Genomic DNA, 24,876 nt, shown 5'->3' with positions numbered 1-24,876 from the left:
TTTTCTTCTGGAGCGATGGAAATGTTTTAGACCAGTTAGTTCTAAGAGGTGGTTGTACCACGCTCTGAACGTACTGGATGCCACTAATTGTTCACTTGAAAATGGTTAATGTTGTTGTATGAGTTTCACCTCAATTAAAGTTTATCTTTATCTAGGTGTGAGAGACAGAACGTCTGTCAGTGAAAAGGGGGGAAGATCAAGGGGTTTTTGACATCTTAAAAAGACAGGCAGGGCAGGCCTTCCGAAGATGACATGTGACGACCGACCTGGAGGAAGAAGAGAATCCTTGAGACAGACAGGTGAGGCGAAGGAAACAGCAAGCGCAAAGGGCGCGCCGCATTTCTGAGCTACAGCCAAGAGCAGCGTGGCCAAGACAGGAAGGCGCAGCAGGAGAAAGAAGGCATCTGCTGAGGTGAGGTGGGGCCGCTAAGTTACTCTAAGGCCTTTAGCTTTCACGCTGAGCGAAGGGGAGCCAACGTCGCCGGGTTGTGAGCACAGGCGTAACTGGAAGTAACTTACATTTTCACAGGGTCATTTCAGTGGCTGAACTGAGAAGACCCTACAGCTCCTCGAAGGGCAACGGCAGAGTCGTCAGTTAGGAGGCTACTGCCCACGATCTAGGAGAGAGATTTCTCCAGTTTGTCTTTCAGCTCCTCATTTGTCCTTCAAATGTTCTTTTCTCACAGCCGACAGAGTTTCAAGGATATAAGTACTTCTCTTAGTTTTTGGCTTTTTGAAAGAAACTTTTTTTGATCCCTATACTGTCCTCCACCGTCTCCATGCTTTCTTTAAAAAACTTTACTTCAAGTTCCTTTTTCCCCATTGCTCTGATTTCTGTTTTCCATGTAAGCAGTGCAAGCACTGTCCGTGCGGGCAGGACTTGTAAACCTCACTGCCGGGTTACACGGCCAGCCCGTTTCACGGACCGAGCCCAAACCGCAGTCCCCGTCTTTCCTCTCGAGTGCGTCAACGGGCCCAACAAAAAATAAATCGCGTTAATCACGAGTGGGTGCATTCAGCAATGGCACAGCTGCTGAGCTTTCTGAGGCTCTGAGATTAATCACTAAAACCACTCATCTCATTAGCTTTCTCTACCCTTCATCCCCACCCAGTCCAATCTGTCACCGATCCTGTCGATCCTGTCACTTTAACTCGGGAAGGGATCTCTCCCATGTACGTACCCCCACCCATGTCTGCCGCCATGACCCCGGGCATGACCCTGGCCGCACCACCCTCCCTGCTCACTGGAAATACCATAAACGTCCTCCTCGCCCACGCCCCAGGCTACGTCTGTTTTCAGTATGTCTGTTTTCCACAATGAGCCACGTCATCCTTCCAAAATGCAAACTGAATCCTGTTTCTTTCTTTCCTATCCCCTCCCCCCAAACCATTCCCAGCACCTATGTGTAACAGGTCTAGTGGCTGTCATTACTCTTGGAATAGTCTTCCTAGTCAAAGACCTGCTTCTGCAGCCCCATCCTTCCCCTTGCCCCCAAACTCTCAGTGCTCCGCTCTTCTCTCTCGGTTTGTTCCCACCAGTCCTGTGCCCTGACTATCTCCTGTCCAGGGAAAGCTCTTTTCCCCCTTCCACAGTCTAATCTTACTATTAGTGCCTCAGTGCTCATCTGTGAGACACCTCAGTTCTTCAAGAAAACATTCCTAACTTCCAAAATGAAGATAACTTCTTACAGCTTTAGAGACCTGTGCTTTGTCACCTCTCATCATAGTTGTAATTGTTCTAATTTTTATTGTGATTCTTTGATTAATGCCCACCCCCCCATTAGAATGCACACTTCCGTGCGAACAGGACACATCTATTTTTGCTCACTGCTGTCTTCGCGGCATCTGGCATGATGCCAGGCACACACTATGTGTCCAGTACATATCTGATCAGTGAGGTCGAGGTCACACACGAGTGACTACTGCCTCAACTATTACTACCTCCGGTTATCACCCAAAGAGTTATATTGCTTTTCAAAGGCACTTTCAAATGCTAAATTACAGATTACTTTGAAAATTGTGACCTTAAAACACGCTTTTTTTTACTTAATCATAATCAGCACAAAGAAGTCAGCATGTGAAATACATATGCATATAATACTACCAGTTTTACAGAAAAACACATCAACATTTCCAATAAGCTGCTGTTTCAGGCCACAGAACATAAAGTGAATGAACCCCCCTCCCAAAACAAATAAGCCAAAACTCAAAAGTAAATAAAAACAAACCCATAAATTACTTTTTGAGTAACAAAAACAAAGCCAACATTACTTCCTCAAATATAGAAATATCTAAGAAAGGATGAGCCAATCATAGATCTTATAAAGAACAGCAAAATTCACAGTATTTTCTATATGGTGAAGACTATATAAATATTATTTGAAAAGAATTTTTAAACTGGATCTAATATACGTAATCAAGTATTACTGGTCGCATTTCCTACTTCTGTGATCTTCCAGCTTTTATTTCAAAGGGAAAAATTCTTTACATGCAACTCTTTAAAAAAAAAAAAAACATATTCAAGCAACCTAAATTCAGTTGTTTTAAAATACATTGAAAAGTAGGGGCACCTGGGTGGCTCTGTCGCTTAGGCGTCCTAATTCGGCTCAGACCACGATCTCCCAGTTCGTCAGTTCAAGCACTGCGTCGGGCTCTGTGCTGGCAGCTCAGAGCCTGGAGCCTGCTTCAGATTCTGTGTCTCCCTCTCTCTCTCTGCCCCTCCCCTGCTCACACTCTTGTCCCTTTCTGTCTCTCAAAAATGAATAAACCTTAAAAAAAATTTTTTTTAAATACACTGAAAAGGAATTGCCCATATTTTTAAGAAGCTTCAGAATGAGTCATGAAAAAAATATTTTTAGAAGATATAAATGTCACTGGAACAAGTGTGGAAAACTCATGCAAAGGCTTTATTCGTTGCACCAAGTGCCAGACTACACACCAGATCAGAGCTACAAAGGCAGGTATCCAACAAGGAGTATAAAATCAAGACTTCTAACGGAGGCGTGAGGTACTGGGTACATGTGATTTTTAAGACATCTTATAGCTGAAGGACCTAAAACCTTACTATCACGTCGTGTGGGTGTGCCTTTCCCCTCAGGATTATGAGTAGCTGCAGGGGATGCAAATAAATGAGACCGACCTGAACACCCTGCCTGACTTGGGAGGCACACAAGCGGCTTGGTTTGCCAGGCCTACGACTGGTGTGGGAGGGGTTTCTGACCCTCTCTATGTACCTCAAGCCTCTAACAACACTGTGTGGCACGTGGCTGAGGTCTGTCAGAGGACCGAGAAAGTCCCTGACCCGCAAGGGCCACTGCCGACCACGGAAGACACAGGAGGTGGCGCGGGAAGCAGGGACGATGCGCTGTCTGACACGCGCAACTGCACAAGGCAGCAAACGCTGAGGGAACCACAACGAATACCCAGCAGGTGGTAAGGTGTGTGTGTCATAGAAAAGTAGGTGTTGTTCCCTTCCATGGCTCTAGCAACAGACCTAACATTTAGATACTTAAATACAAAATGCCAGCATATTTATGTAGTTCGGTTGATATTATTCCTTCTATTAACCTTCTGTAAAATCTCTTCTGTTGACAACAAAAATCACTTCAAAAAAAAATTTTTTTTAACATTTATTTGAGACAGACAGAGAGAGACAGATAATGAGTAGGGGAGGGGCAGAGAGAGGAGGAGACACAGAATCTGAAGCAGGCTCCAGTCTCTCAGCTGTCAGCACAGAGCCCGACCTGGGGCTTGAACTCGCGAACCGTGAGATCATGACCTGAGCTGACGTCGGTTGCTTAGCCGACTGAGCCACCCAGGCGCCACAACAAAAATCACTTCTTAAGTATCAATGATAAAATTTAAGATTTAAAATATTTTCATTCCCTTATCTTTTATATTTGAAACTTTTACTGTTTCATAGGATTTATTAGTTTTCCTATGCTAAAAAATAGGGCTGGAGATAAAAATAATAATTGGCTTGAAAACACATTTTTGCATGTAAATTGGAACTGATTTTCTTTTCTGGAAACTCAGAATACTTCACACAAAAATTAGTCAAATGATGAAATCCTCCCTTTGGAATTAAAAGTTGTTCAGTTTCTATTATTTACATTGTGCTTTTAACTTCTTTGCTACTTGAGGAAGGAGATAAAGAGCAAAAGCTCTCAGGCTAAATGTAACCGGTCAGTACTTTTAGTACTGTAGTTCTGTAAAAGTCTGTACTTTTAGAGTTATATTTTATAGCTTTTTCTTTAAAAAATTTTTTAATTTTTATTTATTTTTGAAAGACAGAGAGATAGAGCATGAGTGGGGGAGGAGCAGAAAGAGAGGGAGACACAGAATATGAAGCAGTATAGCTTTTTCTGTTTAAGAAAAGTTNCTCTCTCTCAGAAATAAATAAAAATATATAAAAAAAATAGTTTAAAAAAAAAAAAAGAAAAGTTAAGTATGGATCCATTATCCATACTTCAAATCCATTATCTAGATTTGGGCACCAGATTAAAAGTAATATAGTAGTAAGAGGCGCCTGGGTGGCTCAGCTGGTTGAGGTTCTGACTTCAGCTCAACTCATGATCTCACAGTTCACAAGTTTAAGCCCCACATCAGGCTCTGTGCTGACAGCTCAGAGCCTGGAATCTGCTTCACATTCTGTCTCCCTCTCTTTGTGCACCACCCCTCCCCACCTTATCTGTGCTCTTTCTCTCTCAAAAATAAATAAACATAAAAAAAATTTTTTTAAGTAATAAATGAGGAAACAGATCCACAAGATGTAGTTTTTGATACAATTTATACAACTGCACTTCTTTTCAGACACAAATAAAATTATAGTAACAAGTAGAACCTAAGAAAGTGTATGGGGTAATCAGCAAAGTCCACTAGAAATAAGGAACCTCAAAATGCACAATTATATATTTTCTTCCTTTAGTCCAACATCAGCAACTCCATCTGGTCACCCCCATGTTTAAGAAATGCAGAATAATGAAAACGGCAGTGATGATGATGATGGCAACAGCCAAGGTGTCCTGGGAACTTAACTTGCTCTAGGTGCTGCTAAATATATTTAAGCCTGGTGACAATGCTAAGAGGTAGGTATTCTCAGAAATCACTATTTTAAAGACACGGGAAAAGAGGCTGAATGATGCTTAGAAGTGGCAAGGCTGGGATTCAAGTGAGAGTGAAGTCTGTCTGACTACAAAGCTCTTAACCACTTCACTGTGGACGCAGAAATATTATAGCTGAAGGATGAAATTTAGAAACAGGTTTAAGAATCTTAAAGTACACATATTCAAATACATTTAATCTACTTCAATATTGTAACCATGTATATATTAAAATTATAGGAAATATTCTCTTAAAAGAGCATTTCTATACCACTGAACTATTAACATATTTTAAAATGTTTTCCTAGATGTTGTAACTAAAATTATTTTATATTATGTAAAATAGATTCTTATCCTCTTTACTAAAGAGCATTCCAAAACTTTTAAATTCAGTTACTTTTACCATAACAGAGTGATTTCTGGAAAATATCAAAAGGCAAAGCTCTCAAGTCACAAAAGGTAAAGAAATTATAACTAGATCATGACAGATTTTACTGAAGTAATTGTAAAACTAGAGCAGTGTAACAATATTTTCTTCAGTCTTATTTTTTTTTAGATTTTGGAATAATCCCCTTGTTAGTGGGAACACACTAAAGTCTGCACAAAGATCCACACTAAATATGGACGTATATTACTTGTTTGCCTGACGTCACAGTTTTAAAAAAAAATCCTGCTATGAGCATACCTTGGCAAAAAATACGGTGAGGTGAGTTTCACTGCCAACAATCCAAATAGGGAATTTTGGAGATTTCAAGTAAGAACCAACCTAGAACAAATGTAGCAAAATAAACAAACAAATGAAAATTTGACAGTGCCTGTTGAATATTTGTCTATGAATATTTGAAGCAAATGGAAAACTGTGTTGTGCCAAAATGCCCTTACCCATAAAGGTCAAACGCGGAGTGTAGAAAAATCAATGTCATAAAGACTGTCAGGGCTAAGCTTATACTGCCCCTTTACCTTCAGGGTAACAATAATACAGCTTTAATAGAGCTAGAAAAAATCAGCTTAGCACTAAGAATCATTCTCAGGTTTTACTAAAGTTGCTAGATAGAATGACCACTTTTAGAATATCAACTTGATTCTCGAAGCCTAAAACTACAAGCTTGATAATTTCTTTATCAGGGGAACAATTATAAATTAACAAACACATTTATGAATAAAGGGGGAAAGCCTTAAGAATATTCTGTTTTCAAAGAACCTAGGGCAATATCATAATCTCTCTAAAGCAAAATATATACTCGAAAATATTTAAGGATATCAAAGAATCCTGTCACTTGACTCTTCATGGTTGGAAGTTCCAAGTTTTAAAATATGAAGTCCCCTTATGATGTACAAAAAGTTATACTTATAGCCTACCTTCTAGGATATATATTTAATCTATAAAAACCACAGTATCTGAAATGCGAGAGTATCATTTCTGAGGGTGACGGAGAAAGTTTAAAATTCAACAGTTAAGAGACAGACCTGGGAAATCCCATCATGTTCACATCAATCAATTCCATACCCCGATGAGGACAGAGACTACAACTTCAACACAACCTTACCATCCAACTTTGCTGACTTTTCTTTTCTCACACAGACTCCCTGGAATGGGGAAAGTCCTAGCGGCTACGTGCAGCAGTCAGGGCAATTCTCCCCTCATCAGTCAATAGGATGCCCTGCTTTCAACCACCACTATGGCCCTTTGGAATTTACGTTCATCATCAGCAAGGAGGAGACGGATGCTCTTCTGTATTAACGGACAGAAACACCAGTATCTTTGTCCTATGATGGGTAGGGGGAGCTGGATGTGCTGATGGCAGTGGGGAACCAGGAGAGCAGGAAAAGTGATGATTTGGGGGTAAAATAAGGGCAAAGGACAAAGACAAAGGCTCTGGTCACAGGTTCAGAGCAGAAGGGATTTTAGAGGTGCTCAGTGCAAGTCCTTCAATTTTACATCAGGAAACAGAATATCCAGGATCAGTGCCTTGTCTGAATTCAAACAGTTAACTAGTACAGAGCTGGAATTAAAAGGATTTCTGACTCCTAATGTGGGAGCTTTCCCTTACATCATGATATCTCTTGTGGTGAAAAGTATGGATGTTATTTCATTTCTCTTTTAGAAGATGAGTATGTGTTTGTGTGTATTTAAATAACAAGGCAGCGGTAAAAAGAAAAATGAGGACTGTATATGGTAGGATCAAAAGGTAAACAAATGAACTCATTAAGTGTTTTATAATAATATAAATAAGTAAAGAGTGCATAAATAGGGCAGCCACTTTGGAAAAACAGTCTGACAGTTCCTAACGAGTATGTAATTACTGTTAAGACAAGTAATTCATTCGTGGGTACACATCCAAGAAAGACGAAAACACGTTCACAAAAAACTTACACGTGAATGTTCCCAGCAGAATTATTCATAGTAGCACAAAAGCAGAAACAAACCAAACGCGCACCCGCTGGTGAACAGATAAACACAACTGATACATAAATACAACAGAATATTCGGTCATAAAAAGGAACAAAGTGCTAGGAGTTAAAACAAGAATGAACACTGAAAACAGTACGCCACATGAAAGAAGCCAGACACGAAAGGCTCCCTACCGTATGCTTCCCGGGAGATGAAATGTCCAGAACAGGCAAAACCACAGAGAAACAGAGCTGCCAGGGGCTGGGGAGGGTGGGGAAGCGACCACTGGTGGCGTTAGAGGGTCTTGTCAGAGTAAGGAAAACATTCTGAAATTCAGTAAATGCTGACAGCTGTACAACCTTGTGAACTGCACACCTCAAAATGGGGAGTTTTATGGTATTTGAGTTATCTATTTAAAAAAAAAGGGGGGGAGTGGGGAACAGTCCAAAGCACTCAGACTCATCTTCTGAACTGTGTGTGTACAGATACTGTTGTATTTGTGTTAATGAACACATATGATTAAAATGATATGAAAATGCTAATTTCTAAGAGCAATTTGCTATGATAGTAAAGCACAGGGAAATGTTCAGATTCACAAAACTAACACAAACACAATGATTTCCTTGATGCCATTTCTCTACATGTCTGGTAAAAAGCCAACGTATACAGGTTTTCAGAAGGACATTTACAGTTATGTACACCACGGTGTAGCATAGTCTTTCAAAAAGCTTTGTCACACTGTCCCAACACGCCAGGCCACTACGTACTGCCCTAGTGCCCTGGGGCCAGGTGTCAGACAAGCAGAGACAGTCCTCAGCCTCAGAGCTCACTGAAATGATCCCATCCATAGGAAGCCCATGAAACCTGGCCCACTCCATCCCCACGCCCATACACAGGCTGCCGTCTATGGCAGCACCTTGCTGTTGCCCTGTCCCAAGGTGTAATTTCATCTGTGAAACTGCCTGGTAGCCGTCTCTCATTTGGGATGTGTAAGGAACAGAGAGTTCTGCCTTTCAGCTATCTGAGTATCACTGTGCTGTGTCCTGCCATTAAAATAATCTTTAGAGCGTGTGGTTGGCTCAGTGCGTTAGGCGTCCAACTCTTTAGCTCAGATCATCATCTCAGGGTTGTGGGACTGAGCCCCATGTTGGGCTCTGCACTGAGCCTGAAGTCTGCTTAAGATTCATTCTCTCCCTCTCTCTCTGCCCCTACCCGGCTCGCATGCTTTTCTTCCCCACCTCTCTCTCAAAAACAAAACGAAACAAAACAAAAACTAGTTACTGCTAGAACATGAGAGCAGTATGTATTAGAAGAATACACAGCCATTACTGATTTCCCAGTAAGACTGTAGGAGGAACACAGGCACTGCTCTACCTGTTTTACCTGACAGCTAAAGAAAAGCGAAAAGCATGATTTAGAAAAGCTTACAATTCTGAAAGTGGTAACTCACTCATTCAACAAATGTTTACTGAGCACCAAATACGTATGCAGAAAGACAACATCACTGGTTTCAAAGAGTCTATAATCCACTGGAGAGGAACACAGAAAAGCAAATTGAGTATTAAAAAAAATAAGTTAACAGACAAGATCATTAGAGAGAGATTATTCCTATGCTATTATGAAAAAGAGTCACTGAGGCAATGGCCGAGGAAAGGGTCTTTGCGGCATCGTTTTAAGTAGCACCTGACAGGGTGGAGGGAGCCATCCACTTAAGATCTGGAGTACTCCAGGCGGAGACGATGGCGAGCACAAAGTCCTATCAGGCAGGAAAGGGCTTAGGAGGGTTGAGAAACTGGCCGGAAACCAGGAAGACGGGCACAGAGCAACAGAGAGGGCAGGGCGCCTCCAGAGGGACAGGCGGGCTCCGGGTCAGGGCGTTACAGGGTCGGTGACGATTTCACAGTATATCATCCCCACACCCTATCCTCCTGCAAAACCCACACACAAGCTATACAAAAAAACGGCTTTATTAAAATATTTTTGACGTATGAAAATTGTATATATTAAAAGTGTGCAACTTGATGTTTTTATGTGTGAATATGTACACGGTGAAAAGATCACCACAATCAAGTTAATTAACATATTCATCACCTCCACACAGTTACCATTTTTGTGTGTGTGCACATGTGCACACATGCACGCACACACACTTTTAGGATCTATGAATGCTGGTTTCTTGGGAGAACGGGATGCCGCTTGAANACCATTTTTGTGTGTGTGCACATGTGCACACATGCACGCACACACACTTTTAGGATCTATGAATGCTGGTGTTTCTTGGGAGAACGGGATGCCGCTTGATGTTCTGGTTGCCAGGCTACTTTGGAAGAACTTTAGCTTGTAAATTAGTCACTGAAAATAATACAACAGTTGCTACTGTGTAACAAGGCGAGGTGTACTAATAGATCAGGGGCAGGATGAAACCTACTTCATTATCATACCCTATCACTCCTTTCCAAGTGCCGTCATGAAAGAGGAACACTTCTGCTTAAAAGCAAGCAAGCGGGCAAGACACTGTTAGCTTACTCAATCACCATCCCCAGAGCTACCGCTATGGAATCACAATTCTAAAATGGAAAACAAAATGGGATCCACTTCTCCCTTTCCAAAATCAGGACATCTCATTAAGTGCAAATCATTAATGATTTGAACCCCATTTATTTCAACAGTTATTTCAGGTTATGGAGAAAAGGCATGAAATATTTATCAATAAATGAGAAGTTCACGGCAATTCCGAACTGTAGCCCATGTGCTAAAGAATTTAATGCTGTGAAATGTCTGGAATTTTGTTTTTAAGTGTGAAATCATTTTTCAGATGCAAGAGACAAAAGTTAAAACTTGGGGCATCTAGCAAATTTTCTTTGCCTGATAAGTATTACCAGTTGTTTCAGCAAAGCGTACCTGTATGAGGAAGAAACAATACATCCTTTTCCCTTGGTTTACCAAAAAACCCATGTATATTCAATAACAGATATCTCTATTTTTAAAAATTGCTTTATTACTCGGTTCGGCCCTCTGCCCTCAAAAACAGGAAGCTCGACATCCTCAGCCAGCTTAACTCTATCCTCAGTATGCCTGTCGGTTTAGGGAAGGAGATCAGGAAAGAACTAAAGAGTCTACACTAGCAAGCTCAATGCCCTCACAGGAGAAAATACTACCCACAACAGTGGACATGTGAATAAACAGCATTGAAAACACCTTAAAAATCAACTTACCTTACAGTATCTTAAAGCTTCCATTAATGTTAAGAATCCTACTGCCGCTTGTTCATGTATACCAAGAAGTTCTACAAAAAAAAGTGAGCGCTGCATTAGCATATAGAAATCTGAAAAGTACCCATATGTAAATATAGATATATTCTAGATATATGTTTTATACCAAAACTTTCATTCCCCAAAACTATACTTTGAAACTGCACAACTATTTATTGTTGAGTTCCATCAAATCATCACTGTATTACTAATTATTGTAAAATACCATTAGATCACGTTTGTGTGGGTGATGTGATACTTCAGATGTACATTAAATGTATTACAAACTTTATTTTCAATGTTAACTTTTAAAATGAGGACATTTTCTTTCTGAAACCCAAGGCATTATGGGCAAAAAGAAGAAAGAGATACTCAATAATATCCATTGTTCTGACTTAGAAAAATAAATGAATATGCTAATCTTAATCTGTGAAATTTACCATTGGTTATCAATGAATCTACTTGTATAATTCTTAAAACGTGGGTATAAGATACCATTCCTGACTCCTATAAATAAACACAGTGTGCTTAAGACTCAGGAAATAAAGACAAATAGAACAAGGTATCTGACTTACAAAGGCTAAATTTATCGAGAGATAGAAGAAAACACTTGTGTCTTCTCTGTTTACACACACACACACACTGCATCTTAAAGTGATAAAAGAACATCTGCTTATTGTATTAGGAGAGGTGTACAGAAGCGACAACATTTAAGTTGAACCTTGAAGCATATATAGGAGTTTTCCAGGCCAAGAAGAGGAAACGAAGAAAATTCAAGGCAGAGGAAACAATAAAGAAGAATGAAAACCAATGTACTTAAGGGGTGAAGAATATGCTAAAACCTTCCTTAAAGGTCTCTAGCCTGGGGAACCTGACAAATGGTAATTAACTAAAAGAGGTGTGAAAAAGTAGGTTTTGACAGTGGTATGAAGAGAGAACATTAGTTTGGATTTAGACAAGCTGGGAGGGGGGAACCTCAGGACTTCTTGCTACATACAGATGGACGCACAACTAAGGCTCAGGAACACAATGGAGAGAGGTCGAGGTAGGATACAGGGCTTTGGGAATCATCAGCATAGAGATGAGAGGTGGTATCATGAATGTGGGTAAGAACAGACAAAGCTCAGAAAATGAAGACAAGTGATTATTTCACAACAGAGATGGAACTGTGATGATAATCGTATCTTTTATAGATTATACCTTTCAGCTAATGTACATTAAGTGGAACTGTAATATTTGGATCCATAAATATTTCTAAAAAGCATTTTTTTCTGGTTAAAAATTATATCCACTCTAAATACAACGTATATATAACTTTGCTTCCTTTTCACCATCTGGTCGTGTTTTATCCACTTTTTTGTTAAGATATTGTGTTTTTCTTCTTAATGTAATAATATCAATTCTTAGTTACACTAAGTATGTATCCTTAAGTACAACATTCAGATAGTATAAGCCAAGAACTAGTTGTTGAACCTTTTGGGTTTGTAAATTCAAAATTAATAGAATAGGTATATATAATTATACATATAATTAGTATTTTTCACTAGTTTCTTACAGGTACCAGGAGGATATAGCAATAATTCCCAAACTGTCTTTTATAATTCCTAGGAATCCACAAGACCTTCTAGAGACTACATGAAATGAAAATGGTTTTCACTAAAAGCCATTAATTACCTTTTTTTCTAAACTCTTAAACTTTCACAAGTATAAAGTGAAGTTTTCCAGAAGCCAAATGGCATTATCTCAATAGACTGAATCTATAAACAGATACAAGCATGGTTACTAATAACCTCGACATTGAAGGAACTTGCAAAATTTTAACACAATGTCACTCTTCTTACTAGTTTTCTTCTCATTTTAGACAATAGGTTCTTATATTGGTAAGTAAAGGATGTACTACTGTTATCCTTAAAGGAATTAATACATCTTTTTAAATTTCGCAGCCTTAATTTCTTAGAAAAATATTGATCATTATTTGGTTATAATCCATACGAGGAAAAGCTCTTTGGGATCTTCAATTATTTTTAAAAGTATTAAGAGTATAAGCCCCCCAAATACCTGAAACATTGGATTATAACATTCAAAGGGAAAAAAGGGAGTGAGGGTGAGTGACCCAAATAAGTAGAAATGGTACTCCACTGCCTTACAAATCTTTCCTTCCTCTTCCTTCTGAGATTATTTTCAAGTTCAAAGAAGAATATGTATGCTGAGAAACAGTTTCACACTTTAATTTCTAAAATCAGATACCACCACCTAGTGTTATGATTAGATACTACATCTATTTCCTTGGAATTTTAAACAAACATCTCAAAGAGTCTATTTGTAGTATCATGCAACTAGCTATGACAAACTAGCTGTTCGTAACTGTTGGGGAATGAATTATTAAGATTACGCCAGTAATCACATGTTTAGCCATGCAGTCTGGATGATAATATTTAAAAATTACTATTTCCTTAGATTAAAATTTAATTTTTTTTATCTGTGGTAGCTAATGCATCCACAGATATTTAAGAATATTTATCAGCGTACAAAGTTACAAATATAGTGAGGATATACCCACCTCACATATGACGACTTACAGAATTTACTTACTTAATAAGACTTGTCTCAGTAAGGCTCAAAGAAGTCAATTTACACTTGCAGAAGATCCTAATAATCGTGTCACTGTATTTTAGAATTTTCTAACTTTGTTTTCTTAGCCTTGTATCTCAGATTAATCATGATCAGAGTCCTTATCAAGCCCATCTGCTTCAGTCACTGAGACTATATGTATACACATACATGTGTACATACGTATGTGTAATATACTACATACGTATGTATGTATGTAATATACTACACATACGTATGTACATACGTATATACACAGAGTTTTATATTCCTCAGTTTGCCATTCTATNGATCAGAGTCCTTATCAAGCCCATCTGCTTCAGTCACTGAGACTATCATATATATACGTATATACATACGTATGTACACAGAGTTTTATATTCCTCAGTTTGCCATTCTACCCTCTTCTCTTCCACTTCAACTGGCACATCTCCCCACCATCAGTGCATCTACAGAAGTCCTGCTTGGGCCTTTTAAATTTGATGCTGACTTGCAAACCAGATGACTACACTGCACTTATTTAAAAAACATGCCCTGCGTGCCAAGTACTGAAAAGAAACAGTGCTGCACAGTGCAGCTACCGCTGCGGACACGGAGGTGAAGACGAAGGGATCCTCTCTACAAACTATGTAAACATAAGGGCTTAATAACCAAAACATATTTTGGTTTTTATATTTGTATTTTATATATTTATATATATACGTATTTTATATTTCTATTTTATATATTTTCCACTCAGGTGGAAAAACCCACATCACCCAGTTAAAAATTGGGCAAAGAACATGAATAGACATTTCTCCAAGGAATACATACAAATGGCCAACAATACATGAAGATGCTCAACATCGCTAATCATCAGAGAGATGCAAATCAAAACCACACAGAGTTACCACCTCACATGTGTTAGCATGGCCATTATCAAAAACAAATCAAAAGCTGTTGGTGAGGATATATAGAAACTGGAACCCTTATACACTGTTGGTGGGAATGTAAAATGGTGGAGCAGCGACGGAAAAGAGCATGGAGGTTCCTCAAAAAATTAAGAACACAACTACCATGTGATAGAGCAATTCCACTTCTGGGCATTCAAGCCAAAAGAACTGAAAGTATTTTGAGATAATCTTTGCAAATCTCAAAGAGATATCTGCGCTCCCACGCTCACTGCAGTGCTATTCACAACAACCAACAAGTTCAAACAACCTAAAAGCCCAGCAACTATTGAACAGATCAAACTAGTGTGGTACCTACATGGGAAGGAGTATTACTGAGGCTTAAAGAAGAAGGAAATCCTATCCTATGGGGCCACAGGAATGACCCCTGAGGAGGACACTATGCTTGGTGAAATATACAAGTCACAGAAGGAGAAATACTGCACGACTCCACTCAGACGGGTACGTAAAACCATCAGATCCATAGAGGCAGAGTGGAATGACGGTTGCCAGGAGCTGGGAGGAGGAGGAAACGGGGAGCTGCTTCTCAACAGACAAAGCTGCAGTCATGTAAGACGAGTAGGTTCTAGGCATCTGCTGTGAAACTTCATCCTTACAGTTCATACTGTATCCTAACATAAATTCATTATGAAGGTAGATCTCATGCTGAATGTTCTTACTACAATTAAAACAACGTCCTCTCCACCTCCCTCAAAACAGTAGGTGAGAGCAGAGTAGAATGAGTTAAGTGCCGTGAAAACCAAACGCTCAGGTCAGGCCAGATCACTCTGGGCTGTGACCTCCAGCAAGCTCCCCCTGCAGGGATGACCAGTAGGCAGTGAAGGACCAGACAGGCTCACGTGGAAGGGACATAAGTCTTTGGCAAAAGGTGTAGCATGAGGAAAGAGATAAAAGCAAGTAGCATAATTTTGTTCAAGCACAGGTTCACGATGGTTGAAAAATAAGCTGGGATGAAGTTACACAGGGTATCTGAGTAAGTAAAAAGTCTGCAGTGAGAAAAACTAAAAATGACTTATTTCCAAGGATGTTAGAAGAGCTAAATTGAAAAGCAATAAAATATGGAGAAAGACTTGGCTACCTCCCTAATATATAAACTGCACACATACATACAATTTTAGCAGTGAACTTTGTGAAATCCATTTTTGAAAGTGAAGAGCTTCTCAAACCCAGTTACTGCTGGTTCGTTGTACTCCTAAGAAGTTAGGTTGCTACAGAGTTGGCACGTAGCTAGTGTTGCCAAATTCAGCAAATAAAAATATAAGAGGCTCAGTTAACTTTAAATTTCAGATAAAAAAAAAAAAACAAGCCATTTTTTTGGTAAAACTAGATTCCAAATACTGAATGGCACATACTTAAACTAAAAATGATTTACTCTTTATCTGAATTCCAATTTAACTGGGAGTCCTGTATTTTACCTGGCAACTTAGCTCCAACTAATTACGTGTATTTTTACAAGTAAAAAAATTTAGAGAAAATAAGCATTTGTGCTCTTTTCTCACACAAATTCTAATAAATCAAACACTTCAGATCTGTTCATCACCTAGCCACTTAATTTCAATTATTACTTAAAAAATACTAAAATCTCAAAATGATCTTAACCTTCAGTTCAGATTCTCTTAGTGTCTATGTATCATGAGTTCATCAACTTCCAATACACTAATTGTCACCAGGATGGACTGGGATATTGATTTCTATAAAAAAACAAAACAAGCAAGCAAGCTCTGTGTTTCTGATTTATAAGAGCTGACTCTACTTCAATTCCATAAAATGAAGAAAACATTAAAATTAATTATCAAATGAACATAATAAATGTACAATACATACAATAACAGAGTGCACATATACAGCGGGATGCCTTTAAGACAGAAAAGAGACTGTCAGAAAACTGATTTACAGGCAAAGTCAAAGAAAACCTCGGCTTAAAATACAAACAGTAGTGCAAACTAAAGAAAGATGGCAGGTAAAGCAGGGCCAGACCATAAAAGGATCTGAGAGCCTTCATTAAGGAGTGTAAGCGCACAGGCAAGCCGGGCACTGAATGGTTGTGAGAAACTATCATAATCTGATTTAGTTTGTAAAATGCCAGGCAAAAGTGAAATTAGGTGACTAGCTCTACTCTGTTGTACTGCAGAAGCAAGAAGCAAGTTTTAATGGTGGAGGTAGAATAGACTACTCTGATTTGGGAACTGTGATTAACAACATACAGTCATTAAAAGACACAAAAAGAAATAATCTAAATGGGAAGATTACTACTGTAAAGATGTCACTTCTTCAAAATAATCCTCAAATTCAGTATCACCTGAATTGAATTCGAACAAATTCCTTAAAACTGCAACTTAGGCGCGCCTAGGTGGCTAGTCAGTTAGGTGTCCGACTTCAGCTCAGGTCATGATCTCACGGTTTGTGAGTTTGGGCCCCGCATCGGGCTCTGTGCTGACAGCTCAGAGCCTGGAGCCTGCTTCAGATTCTGTGTCTCCCTCTCTCTCTGCCCCTCCCTTGCTCGTGCTCTTTCTCTCAAAAATAAACAAACATTTAAAAAAATTTAAAAAACCCCAAAAACAAAAAAACTGCAACTTAAAAAGCTGAAAAATAGTTCAGTTGGACTAGATAATACAAAAATGGCTATAATCATTTTGAAGAAGTGTAAAAGTAGTAACATGTGCGGACAAACATCAAAAGCATTATCAAACTATGCAATAATGTGGTTTTGGCATAAGAACTCACAACAGATCAGTGGAAGAGAGGAGTACAAAAAAATGTCTCATACATATGGGAAAATCTGTTCTTTGGCCAAGCAGGTATTTAACATCTTGGGGAAATGACAAGCTAGCACAATAAGCAATTTTTTGGGAGAAAGTAAACAGGTAGATCCCTATCTCACACCACTCATAAATAAAGAGTCCAAATAGACTAAAGAGCTAAAGATTAAAAAAAAAAAAAAAAAAAAAAAGCCTACAAAAGCATTTATAGAAAATACTAGGAAATATTAGTTTAATCTTGGGACAGGAGAAATACAAAACTGATTCAAGAAAAAAAATTTAAAAAGTAACAGAAAAGATGAAATGATCTGCCTTCATAAAAATGAAAACCTAGGACATGATAAAAGATAACCATTAACAAAGTTAAGAGACAGAAAAAGCTGAGAGAAAATATTTGCAACACATTTTTAACACATAAAGAAAGAATTCATAGAGCTCAGAGAAATTGTGAATGAAAGAAAATAACTCGTTCCCCCCCAAAATGCCAAAAGCTAGAAAGAGCCAAATCTCAGAAGAGGAAATACTAGAAGCTGACAAACACACAGAAAGACGAGAAAGCATGGACTCAGGAGGAATGAGAGAAATGAGAATTAAAATAAGCTATCAACCATCAGTAAGATGAAATAATATTAAAGATGGATGGTTCTGAGAGGTGGCCAGGATGCAGAAAAACAGGAACTCCCCTACAAGGTTAGAAGCAAAATGGACATATCACCACTTAGTAGAGCAGACTGTAGAAAGTACCTTGGTCTTATCTATCAGTTTCACAGGTGTTCTTCCAAGATTAAATATATGAGGTAATCACATGACCCAGGGTTGTTACTGCTAGGTAGATAACAAAGAAAAAAGGAAAACATATATCCACACAAAAACTTGTATATAAATGCTCCTAACCACAGTATTCAGGACAGCCAAGTGGACATAAGCAGAATGTCCTTCAATTGATAAACGAATACATAAAAGATGGCCTAGTCACGATATGGAATATTATTCACCAATAAAAAGGAGCGAAGTGCTAGTATATGCTAAAAATGAATGAGCCGCGAAACCATGCCAAGTCAAAGAAGCCAGTCACAGACGATCAGATATTATAGGATTTTTTTTTAAATTTTTTTAACGTTTATTTATTTTTTGAGAGACAGAGTGCGAGCAGGGGAGGGGTAGAGAAAGAGGAAGACACAGAATCTGAGGCAGGCTCCAGGCTTTGCGCTGTCAGCACAGAGACTGACGTAGGGCTCGAACTCATGAACCATGAGATCATGACCTGAGCCGAAGTTGGACACTTAAAAGAATGAGCCACCCAGGCACCCCTATAGATTATTCTATTTATAAGAAATCCTTAGTTTCGGCAAATCTATGGACAGAAAATAAGTTAATAAATCCCTGGAGTTGAGTGGTGAGGGGATTATGGGGAATGACTGCAACTAGGTAAAAGGGTTCTTTTTGGGCTGATAAAAATAATCTAAAATTGACATGATGGATGCATAACTCTAAGAATGTATTAAAAACCATGGAACTGCACATTTTAAATAGTACCACATGGGGGCGCCTGGGTGGCTCAGTTGGTTAAGCATCTAGATTTTGGCTCCGGTCATGATTTCCGGATTCCACATTGGGCTCTGCTGACAGAGAGGAGCCTGCTTAGGATTCTCCCTCTCTCTTTCTCTGCCCCTCCCCTGCTCACACTCACGCATCATCTCTCTTTCAAAATAAATAAATAAACATTTAAAAAAACGAAACAAATAGTACCACATGTATGGTATATGAATTCTATCCTGATAAAGCTATTAGTGACAAAAATTAACAGATGCCTAAGTTCTTAACCCACATTCTACTTTTAGAAACCTACCCTACAGGAATACTTGAACTGTTGAGACAGATTTATATATAAAACTGTTCGTTGCAATATTTGTTTATAACAGCCAAAAATGGTAACACAATATACATGTTCAACATAAAGCAACAGACAAACTGGGAAAAAATGTTTATTATATGTTATAATATAGGACAGATCAAGCATTGATATCTTTACTAAATAAACGCAAGAAAACTGCCCTATTTACCTTTCACTGGGCCTTCTCGGCCTTTCCTGGGTAATACAGAATACTCATTTTTCTCCCCAAATGCTGGATTGATGATTGCTGCAGGGAAAAAGCCTCACTATGAGCTTTACTGGTTGGACCTACTCTAAATCCCTCTATGTAAACTCATCCCTACTCCTACTGCTGACTTTACATTTAAAAATTTCTCCCATCATCTATTTTCTTAATTCCTTCTTAAAGCAATGGATTCAAACCCCTTCTCTCCTTTATATACCTCTAAACTTACCTCTGTACACTCATTCTCAGCAGACTTTAAAATCTCAAAAATTTTCCCCGTTTAAATCTTTCACACCTCAAAGGCCGCCTTCTTTTCTCAGCACATTCTTTCTTCCTGCTTTAGAAGAACTGTGTATCTTTCCAAGGTTACTGTTGTCCCTGACCCCACTGACTTTGAATAAAGGTGGTTCCCTTCCCTGCCCCAACCAACAACTTAAGTGACTTCCATTCCTTAAAACAAAACCTACATGCACCATCTCTTCACATGGGCAGGCAATTCCTCTCTTTTCCTCTTTCACGAGCAAAATTTCCTTGCTTCCATTGCTAAAATATGTACTCCCGAAGATCTGGTTTCTATCTCAATTGCTCTTTTTAAGTTTTTTTTCCAATATGTTTTGAGAGAGACAGAGACGGGGGGGGGGGGATGAGCTGGGGAGGGGCAGAGAGAGAAGGGGACAAAGCTGACAGCACAGAGCCCCAATGGCTCAAATCCATGAACCATGAGTTCATGACCTGAGCTGAAGGCATATGCAGCTAAGACTGAGCCACCCAGGTGCCCCCTCAATTGCTCTTTTAAAGCAAAGATCTAGCTAACTGCTCAATCCATAGCCTAGTCTTAGTCCTCATTCTCCTTGAACCAGAAACAAAGCCTGTGGCTCATTCACTAACTCTGTATCATGGACAAGAATCCTTGGTTAAGGGACCCCGGGTGGCTCAGTCAGATAAACCTCCAACTTCTGCTCAGGTCATGATCTCATGGTTTGTGGGTTTGACCCCCACATTGGGCTCTGTGCTGACAACTCAGAGCGTGAAGCCTGCTTGAGATTCTGTGTCTCCCTCTCTTCCCCTCCCCCACTCAGTTTCTCTCTCTTTCAAAAAAATAAATGTTTAAAAAATGTATATAAAAAATAATCTTTGGATTAAATTGTCAAAATCCGTTTCTCTCCAAAAATGAGGCAAATAATTACCTGTCAGGAAATGAACATTACAAGATAAACTTTTTCCACATCATCGTACATATTTATTACCGCACTCAAGATTCTGTTAAATGTAATTTAAGAGGCAGTTTATCAAAATGATTAAGTACGCTGGGTATATGGAATCAGGCTACGGTCACTGAGATTTCAGCTTTGCTAGTGTGAAACGAAGCAAGATTCTTAACTCGTCTGTGCTGTAGCTTCCTGCACTCTACGATCTTCAGAAAACAGTTATAGGAATGAAGCCATTAGGTCCCAAAAAGGGTGCTCAGCTTGGCTACATAAACTCCCCATAATGGGCATCCGACCATCATGCAGAGCTATCCCTGCTCTTCAAAGAAAGTAAAATACTTGAGGACAGAGACTTTTTCTGACACCGAAACACAAAGAGTGACTTTCAAGTCAATTTGCCATGATGTTTCCTCACGTGTTCATTTCTTCAAGAAGCTTTATTTAAAAACCTACTAGCCCAGGATTTCATCAGCTGGATGCTGTGGGTTCTACGCCCCTGTGGCCTCTGTCTCGGAGGCGCAGAAGTATAGCACAAGGTGCTATGGGGGAACAAGCACAGGCTGTGGATGAGGTCAAAAGCACCCGACGCCTCTGTGGTGTGACCCTGGGCACATAACTAAATTATCTGAGGCTGTTTTTGTATCTTTCCATCAAAATTAAGAAGACACATATCGGGGCGCCTAGGTGGCTCAGTCAGTTGAACATCCGGCTTCGGCTCAGGTCATGATCTCACCTCAGTGGGCTCAAGCCCTGCGTCAGGCTCTGTGCTTACAGCTCAGAGCCTGGAGACTGCTTCAGACTCTGTGTCTCCCTCTCTCTCTGCCCCTCCCCTGCTCATGCGGTTTCTCGGACTCGATAATAAACATAAAAAATAATTTTAAAAGACACGTATCTAAAACATACTGCTTTGCACAAAGTACGTAAATACTAGTCTTTTTCTTCCTTCCAAATGCCTTCAGTGACTGCTTTCCTAATGCAGAGCAACTAAAATGTCAACTTCTTAGTATCAAGAACCTGAGGTCTTCCTCAGCCTCACGTTTATCATCGTTCCTCTTACGAGTCTCTCACATATGCTGTGCTGTGCTCTGCTCCACGGGTCCTCAGACCTGGCTCCTCAGAAGGATCTTGGGGTGATTTTGGAAGTACCATGCCCCGTCTCCGCCACGAAGAATCTCTAATTTATGTATTTACTCTCGACAGGGGCCTGAGCACTGACTTATTTTTATAAGTTCCTCAAGGAGTAACGTGCAGTCAGGATAAAGAACCGGGCTCTCCTCAGTCTCATTTGCCTCACAGGCCCCAGGCACAACCTGTTATTTTCCTCAAAATGCCCCCTCACTCATCCCCGCTGCCTCCATTTCCATGTTAATGCCTACTAAAGTCTCCCTGCTCTCCCCAACACAACGTGGGAGGGAAAGGGTCCTCCTTCCTCTGAACCCGGGCCACAGTTTCTTTCAATGTGCTTCATGTCACACTGCAGTACAGTCACCTGCGTGTGCGATCCTATTGCCCCAAACCAAGTGTGTTCTTTTAAGGGACGGCTGAGCTCTCCCCACAGGCCAGTCAAGGCGTTTTAGAAATCTGATCTTAATTGTCACAACATCCCTTTGCGGAGGGCATTAAGCCTCTATATTTTATAACTAAGGAAACTGAAGCCAGGAGAATTCAAGTGGCTTCCCTAAGGATTTTACAACTAGTAACTCACAATTTCTCTTCACTTATTACCAAAAGTGCAGCCTCCCTGCAGGTTGTCACATCAGAAAAACGTCCAATAAATGCTAAAGAATGTATGGATTTTTAAGTTTGGTGACTGAACCCAGATTAAGTCAGCATTCCTAACAATGAAGGGAAAATGAAAGAAATATGACCTATTTCCTTTTACAAGAGAATTCTTTCAAAGTCATTGCTGAGTTTTGATATTTACATTATACTTTAAAAAAATTCACAGCATGACAATGGTTTTGGAAACTACTACTTCAAGAAAGAGAAAACAATGAATTTGTACACATCGAGAACACCAAGTTGGATAAGTGACTAATATTCTGTGAAAAAAAGTAACAAATTCATGGCAAGAAAAAAGCCTATTGGAGGATAGGTGAGGAAAGGCCTAGGGAGACAGAAAAGTCTGGCTCTGGGAGAAGGAGAGGCTTAGGACAATGTGCAGAGTGAGAACGGAGCACCAAGATAACCAGGATCAAGAGCTAAAGCAACACACCAAGTCCAGGCGGAAAGAGTTAGGAGCCGCGGCCCACAGGAGCAGCAAGGCCAGGGTCAAGGCGGAGGAGACACCTCACCCAAAGGGGGCAGGAATCTTCCTTCTCTGATCGTCTGAGATGATGGAAGACAGACCCTTCAGGCCCCAGAAGCCAGGGCAAAAAGGGCGTGTGGAGAAGCCATGTGAGTGAGTGCATATTACTCAAGAAAGAAGGATATCCCTTTAACTGGCAGGATTAAATGCCTTCGGCACTGAATCAGAAAAGAAGGTTCAAGAATAGGACAAGCTCACTTACAAACAACAAAGCAAGGTAAATTGTGTAGTTTGTCCATCAATTTTTTGTCCTTTACCAGAAATCAGCAAGACTAGGTTCTCATTCTAACCTAAAATTTAAATGAATGACTTTGCAGTATTTTTTTTTTTTTGAGAGAGAGGGAGCACGTGAGACAGGGGCAGGGAGAAGAACAGAAAGAGTATTCCATGAGGGGCAGAGAGAGAGAGAGAGAAGTGGAAGTCACCCAGGATTTATGTTTCACCCAAAGAGAGGCTCAAGCTCACCCGATGTGGCCTCGAACTCAAGCTGTGAGATCATGACCCAAGCTGAAATCAGATGTTTAATAACTGAGCCATCCAGGAACCCTAGTTTTACAATATTTTATCTAATATATGGAGGGAAGGTAGTTTTTACATTTCTTAAGTGGTAAAACGAAGGGCTGGGGTCTGTGAATGTGCTTTTAAACTTGAAATTCTATAATCTTTACCAACATTTCCTACCTTCATATTGTATCCTTTCATGTTTCTGTTAATTAGCTATACCTATTTCTAAAATTTGAGAAAAATTCAAACTGAAGAACTAGATCCGCTCATTTAAATGGGAATAAAAAACATAATATTGCTTCTGTTATTTGGTGACAGTTTCATTTCATTATAGAAGAAAAGAAATATAATTCCCTGTGAAGTGCAGAAACTACTGAAGCTTCCTGTCCTATGCTATGTACTCTAAAAAGAGATACATAGTAGTTAATAGAAGTTGAATAATAACTGAATTCAGACTGACTCAGTAATAAGCTGAAAGAAATTTTACTCAGAATTATTTACCAGCTCTTAACTGGATGAACTGGCCAATAACGTGGCTTCACTTAAATGTCCGTGGGAATGCATGAAGCTAGAGCAGAGAAATAACTGAGACCAGAAATGGAGGTGTGGTGGAGAGGGTGTTGGTTTAAAATTCTCAGAGAACATTACATCTGCCCAGCATTTTAAGGGAAATGATACATATTACACGTACTACAGGAAAAACCATTAGAGTCACAAAATTGCAATACTTGTAATTCTCCTCAATTTTAAGAAAATCCAATAGTGTCTGAGGCTTACAGATACTACTGGATATATATGCACTAGATTTAGAGATAAGAAAAGATTTATTACTTTTCTAATACAGTTAGTCCCACAGTCCTGATTTTATACTAGAGAAAACTTAAAGGCTTGAGAAGTAACTTGATTGAAGTCTTACACTTGGAACTTGAATCCAAGTTTGTCTGTCTCCAAATTCCAAAGTCCAAACTCCAAACTCTACGTGACAGTACCTTGAAAACAGGTAAGGATTTCCGTATATAAAGCGCTTACCTTAACCTCTAAGTAATGCAGAGCCATTAAATACATGAATAACAATCAACTGTACTCTAGCGAAACAGCAGTCATAAAAGCGATCAACACAGCAAAACATATACTTACTCATTCCTGAGCATTCTCTATCACCGTCCCATACATTAGAAACAGCATGTCCGGTCAGTAGGAGGTTAATTAAACTTTGGCTATTAATAAAAATTTTAAAGTAATTAAAATATGAATAAACTAGTTTTCAAATCAAGTGATCTCTACTATAAGGCATAAAGAAATTAACTACTTATATGACATTATGTTAAGAAACAAAGTTAGAGAAAACCTTACATCTGTATTTTATACATTCAACTGAACAACAGCTTTGCTAAATGTATCAATCACTACGTATATCACCACAATGGTATCTATTGTGCTATGTGTTCATCTAAACTTAACAACTTTATGCAACACATTACCTTTAAATGGATGAAAAAGAGATGAGACTAATAATTTGCTTGATATTTATAATCATCTATAAATATATATGTATATATAATTATTTTTTGGTTTGATGGCTGATTTAATTTACCCTCTGAGGCACAAAGATCTAAAGAGAAAGACTTATGTAATACAGTGGGTTAACTACCACTGTTTCATTGATTTTAGTTCAAATGTTAAGAGCTCTTGT

At 39.2% G+C, this 24,876-nt stretch overlaps 1 protein-coding gene across 1 annotated transcript in view; it reads right to left on the bottom strand.

Moving 5' to 3' along the window:
• The window catches only part of MINDY3 (MINDY lysine 48 deubiquitinase 3), an 83,092-nt gene that overhangs the window by 32,540 nt on the left and 25,676 nt on the right, over positions 1–24,876 (bottom strand). The window contains exons 8-10 of the mRNA XM_077758433.1: positions 24,321–24,400; positions 10,710–10,780; positions 5,788–5,868 (exon numbers count right to left, since the gene is read on the bottom strand). Coding sequence (XP_077614559.1) covers positions 5,788–5,868; positions 10,710–10,780; positions 24,321–24,400 — 232 coding nt within the window. The remainder of the gene's footprint in view (positions 1–5,787; positions 5,869–10,709; positions 10,781–24,320; positions 24,401–24,876) is intronic.

The sequence above is a fragment of the Crocuta crocuta genome, unplaced genomic scaffold (genome assembly GCF_008692635.1).
Source record: "Crocuta crocuta isolate KB4526 unplaced genomic scaffold, BGI_CrCroc_1.0 scaffold32, whole genome shotgun sequence".
NCBI lineage: Eukaryota > Metazoa > Chordata > Mammalia > Carnivora > Hyaenidae > Crocuta > Crocuta crocuta.
Note: the sequence above shows the minus strand (reverse complement) of the source record. Positions and strands in the feature narration are given on the sequence as shown.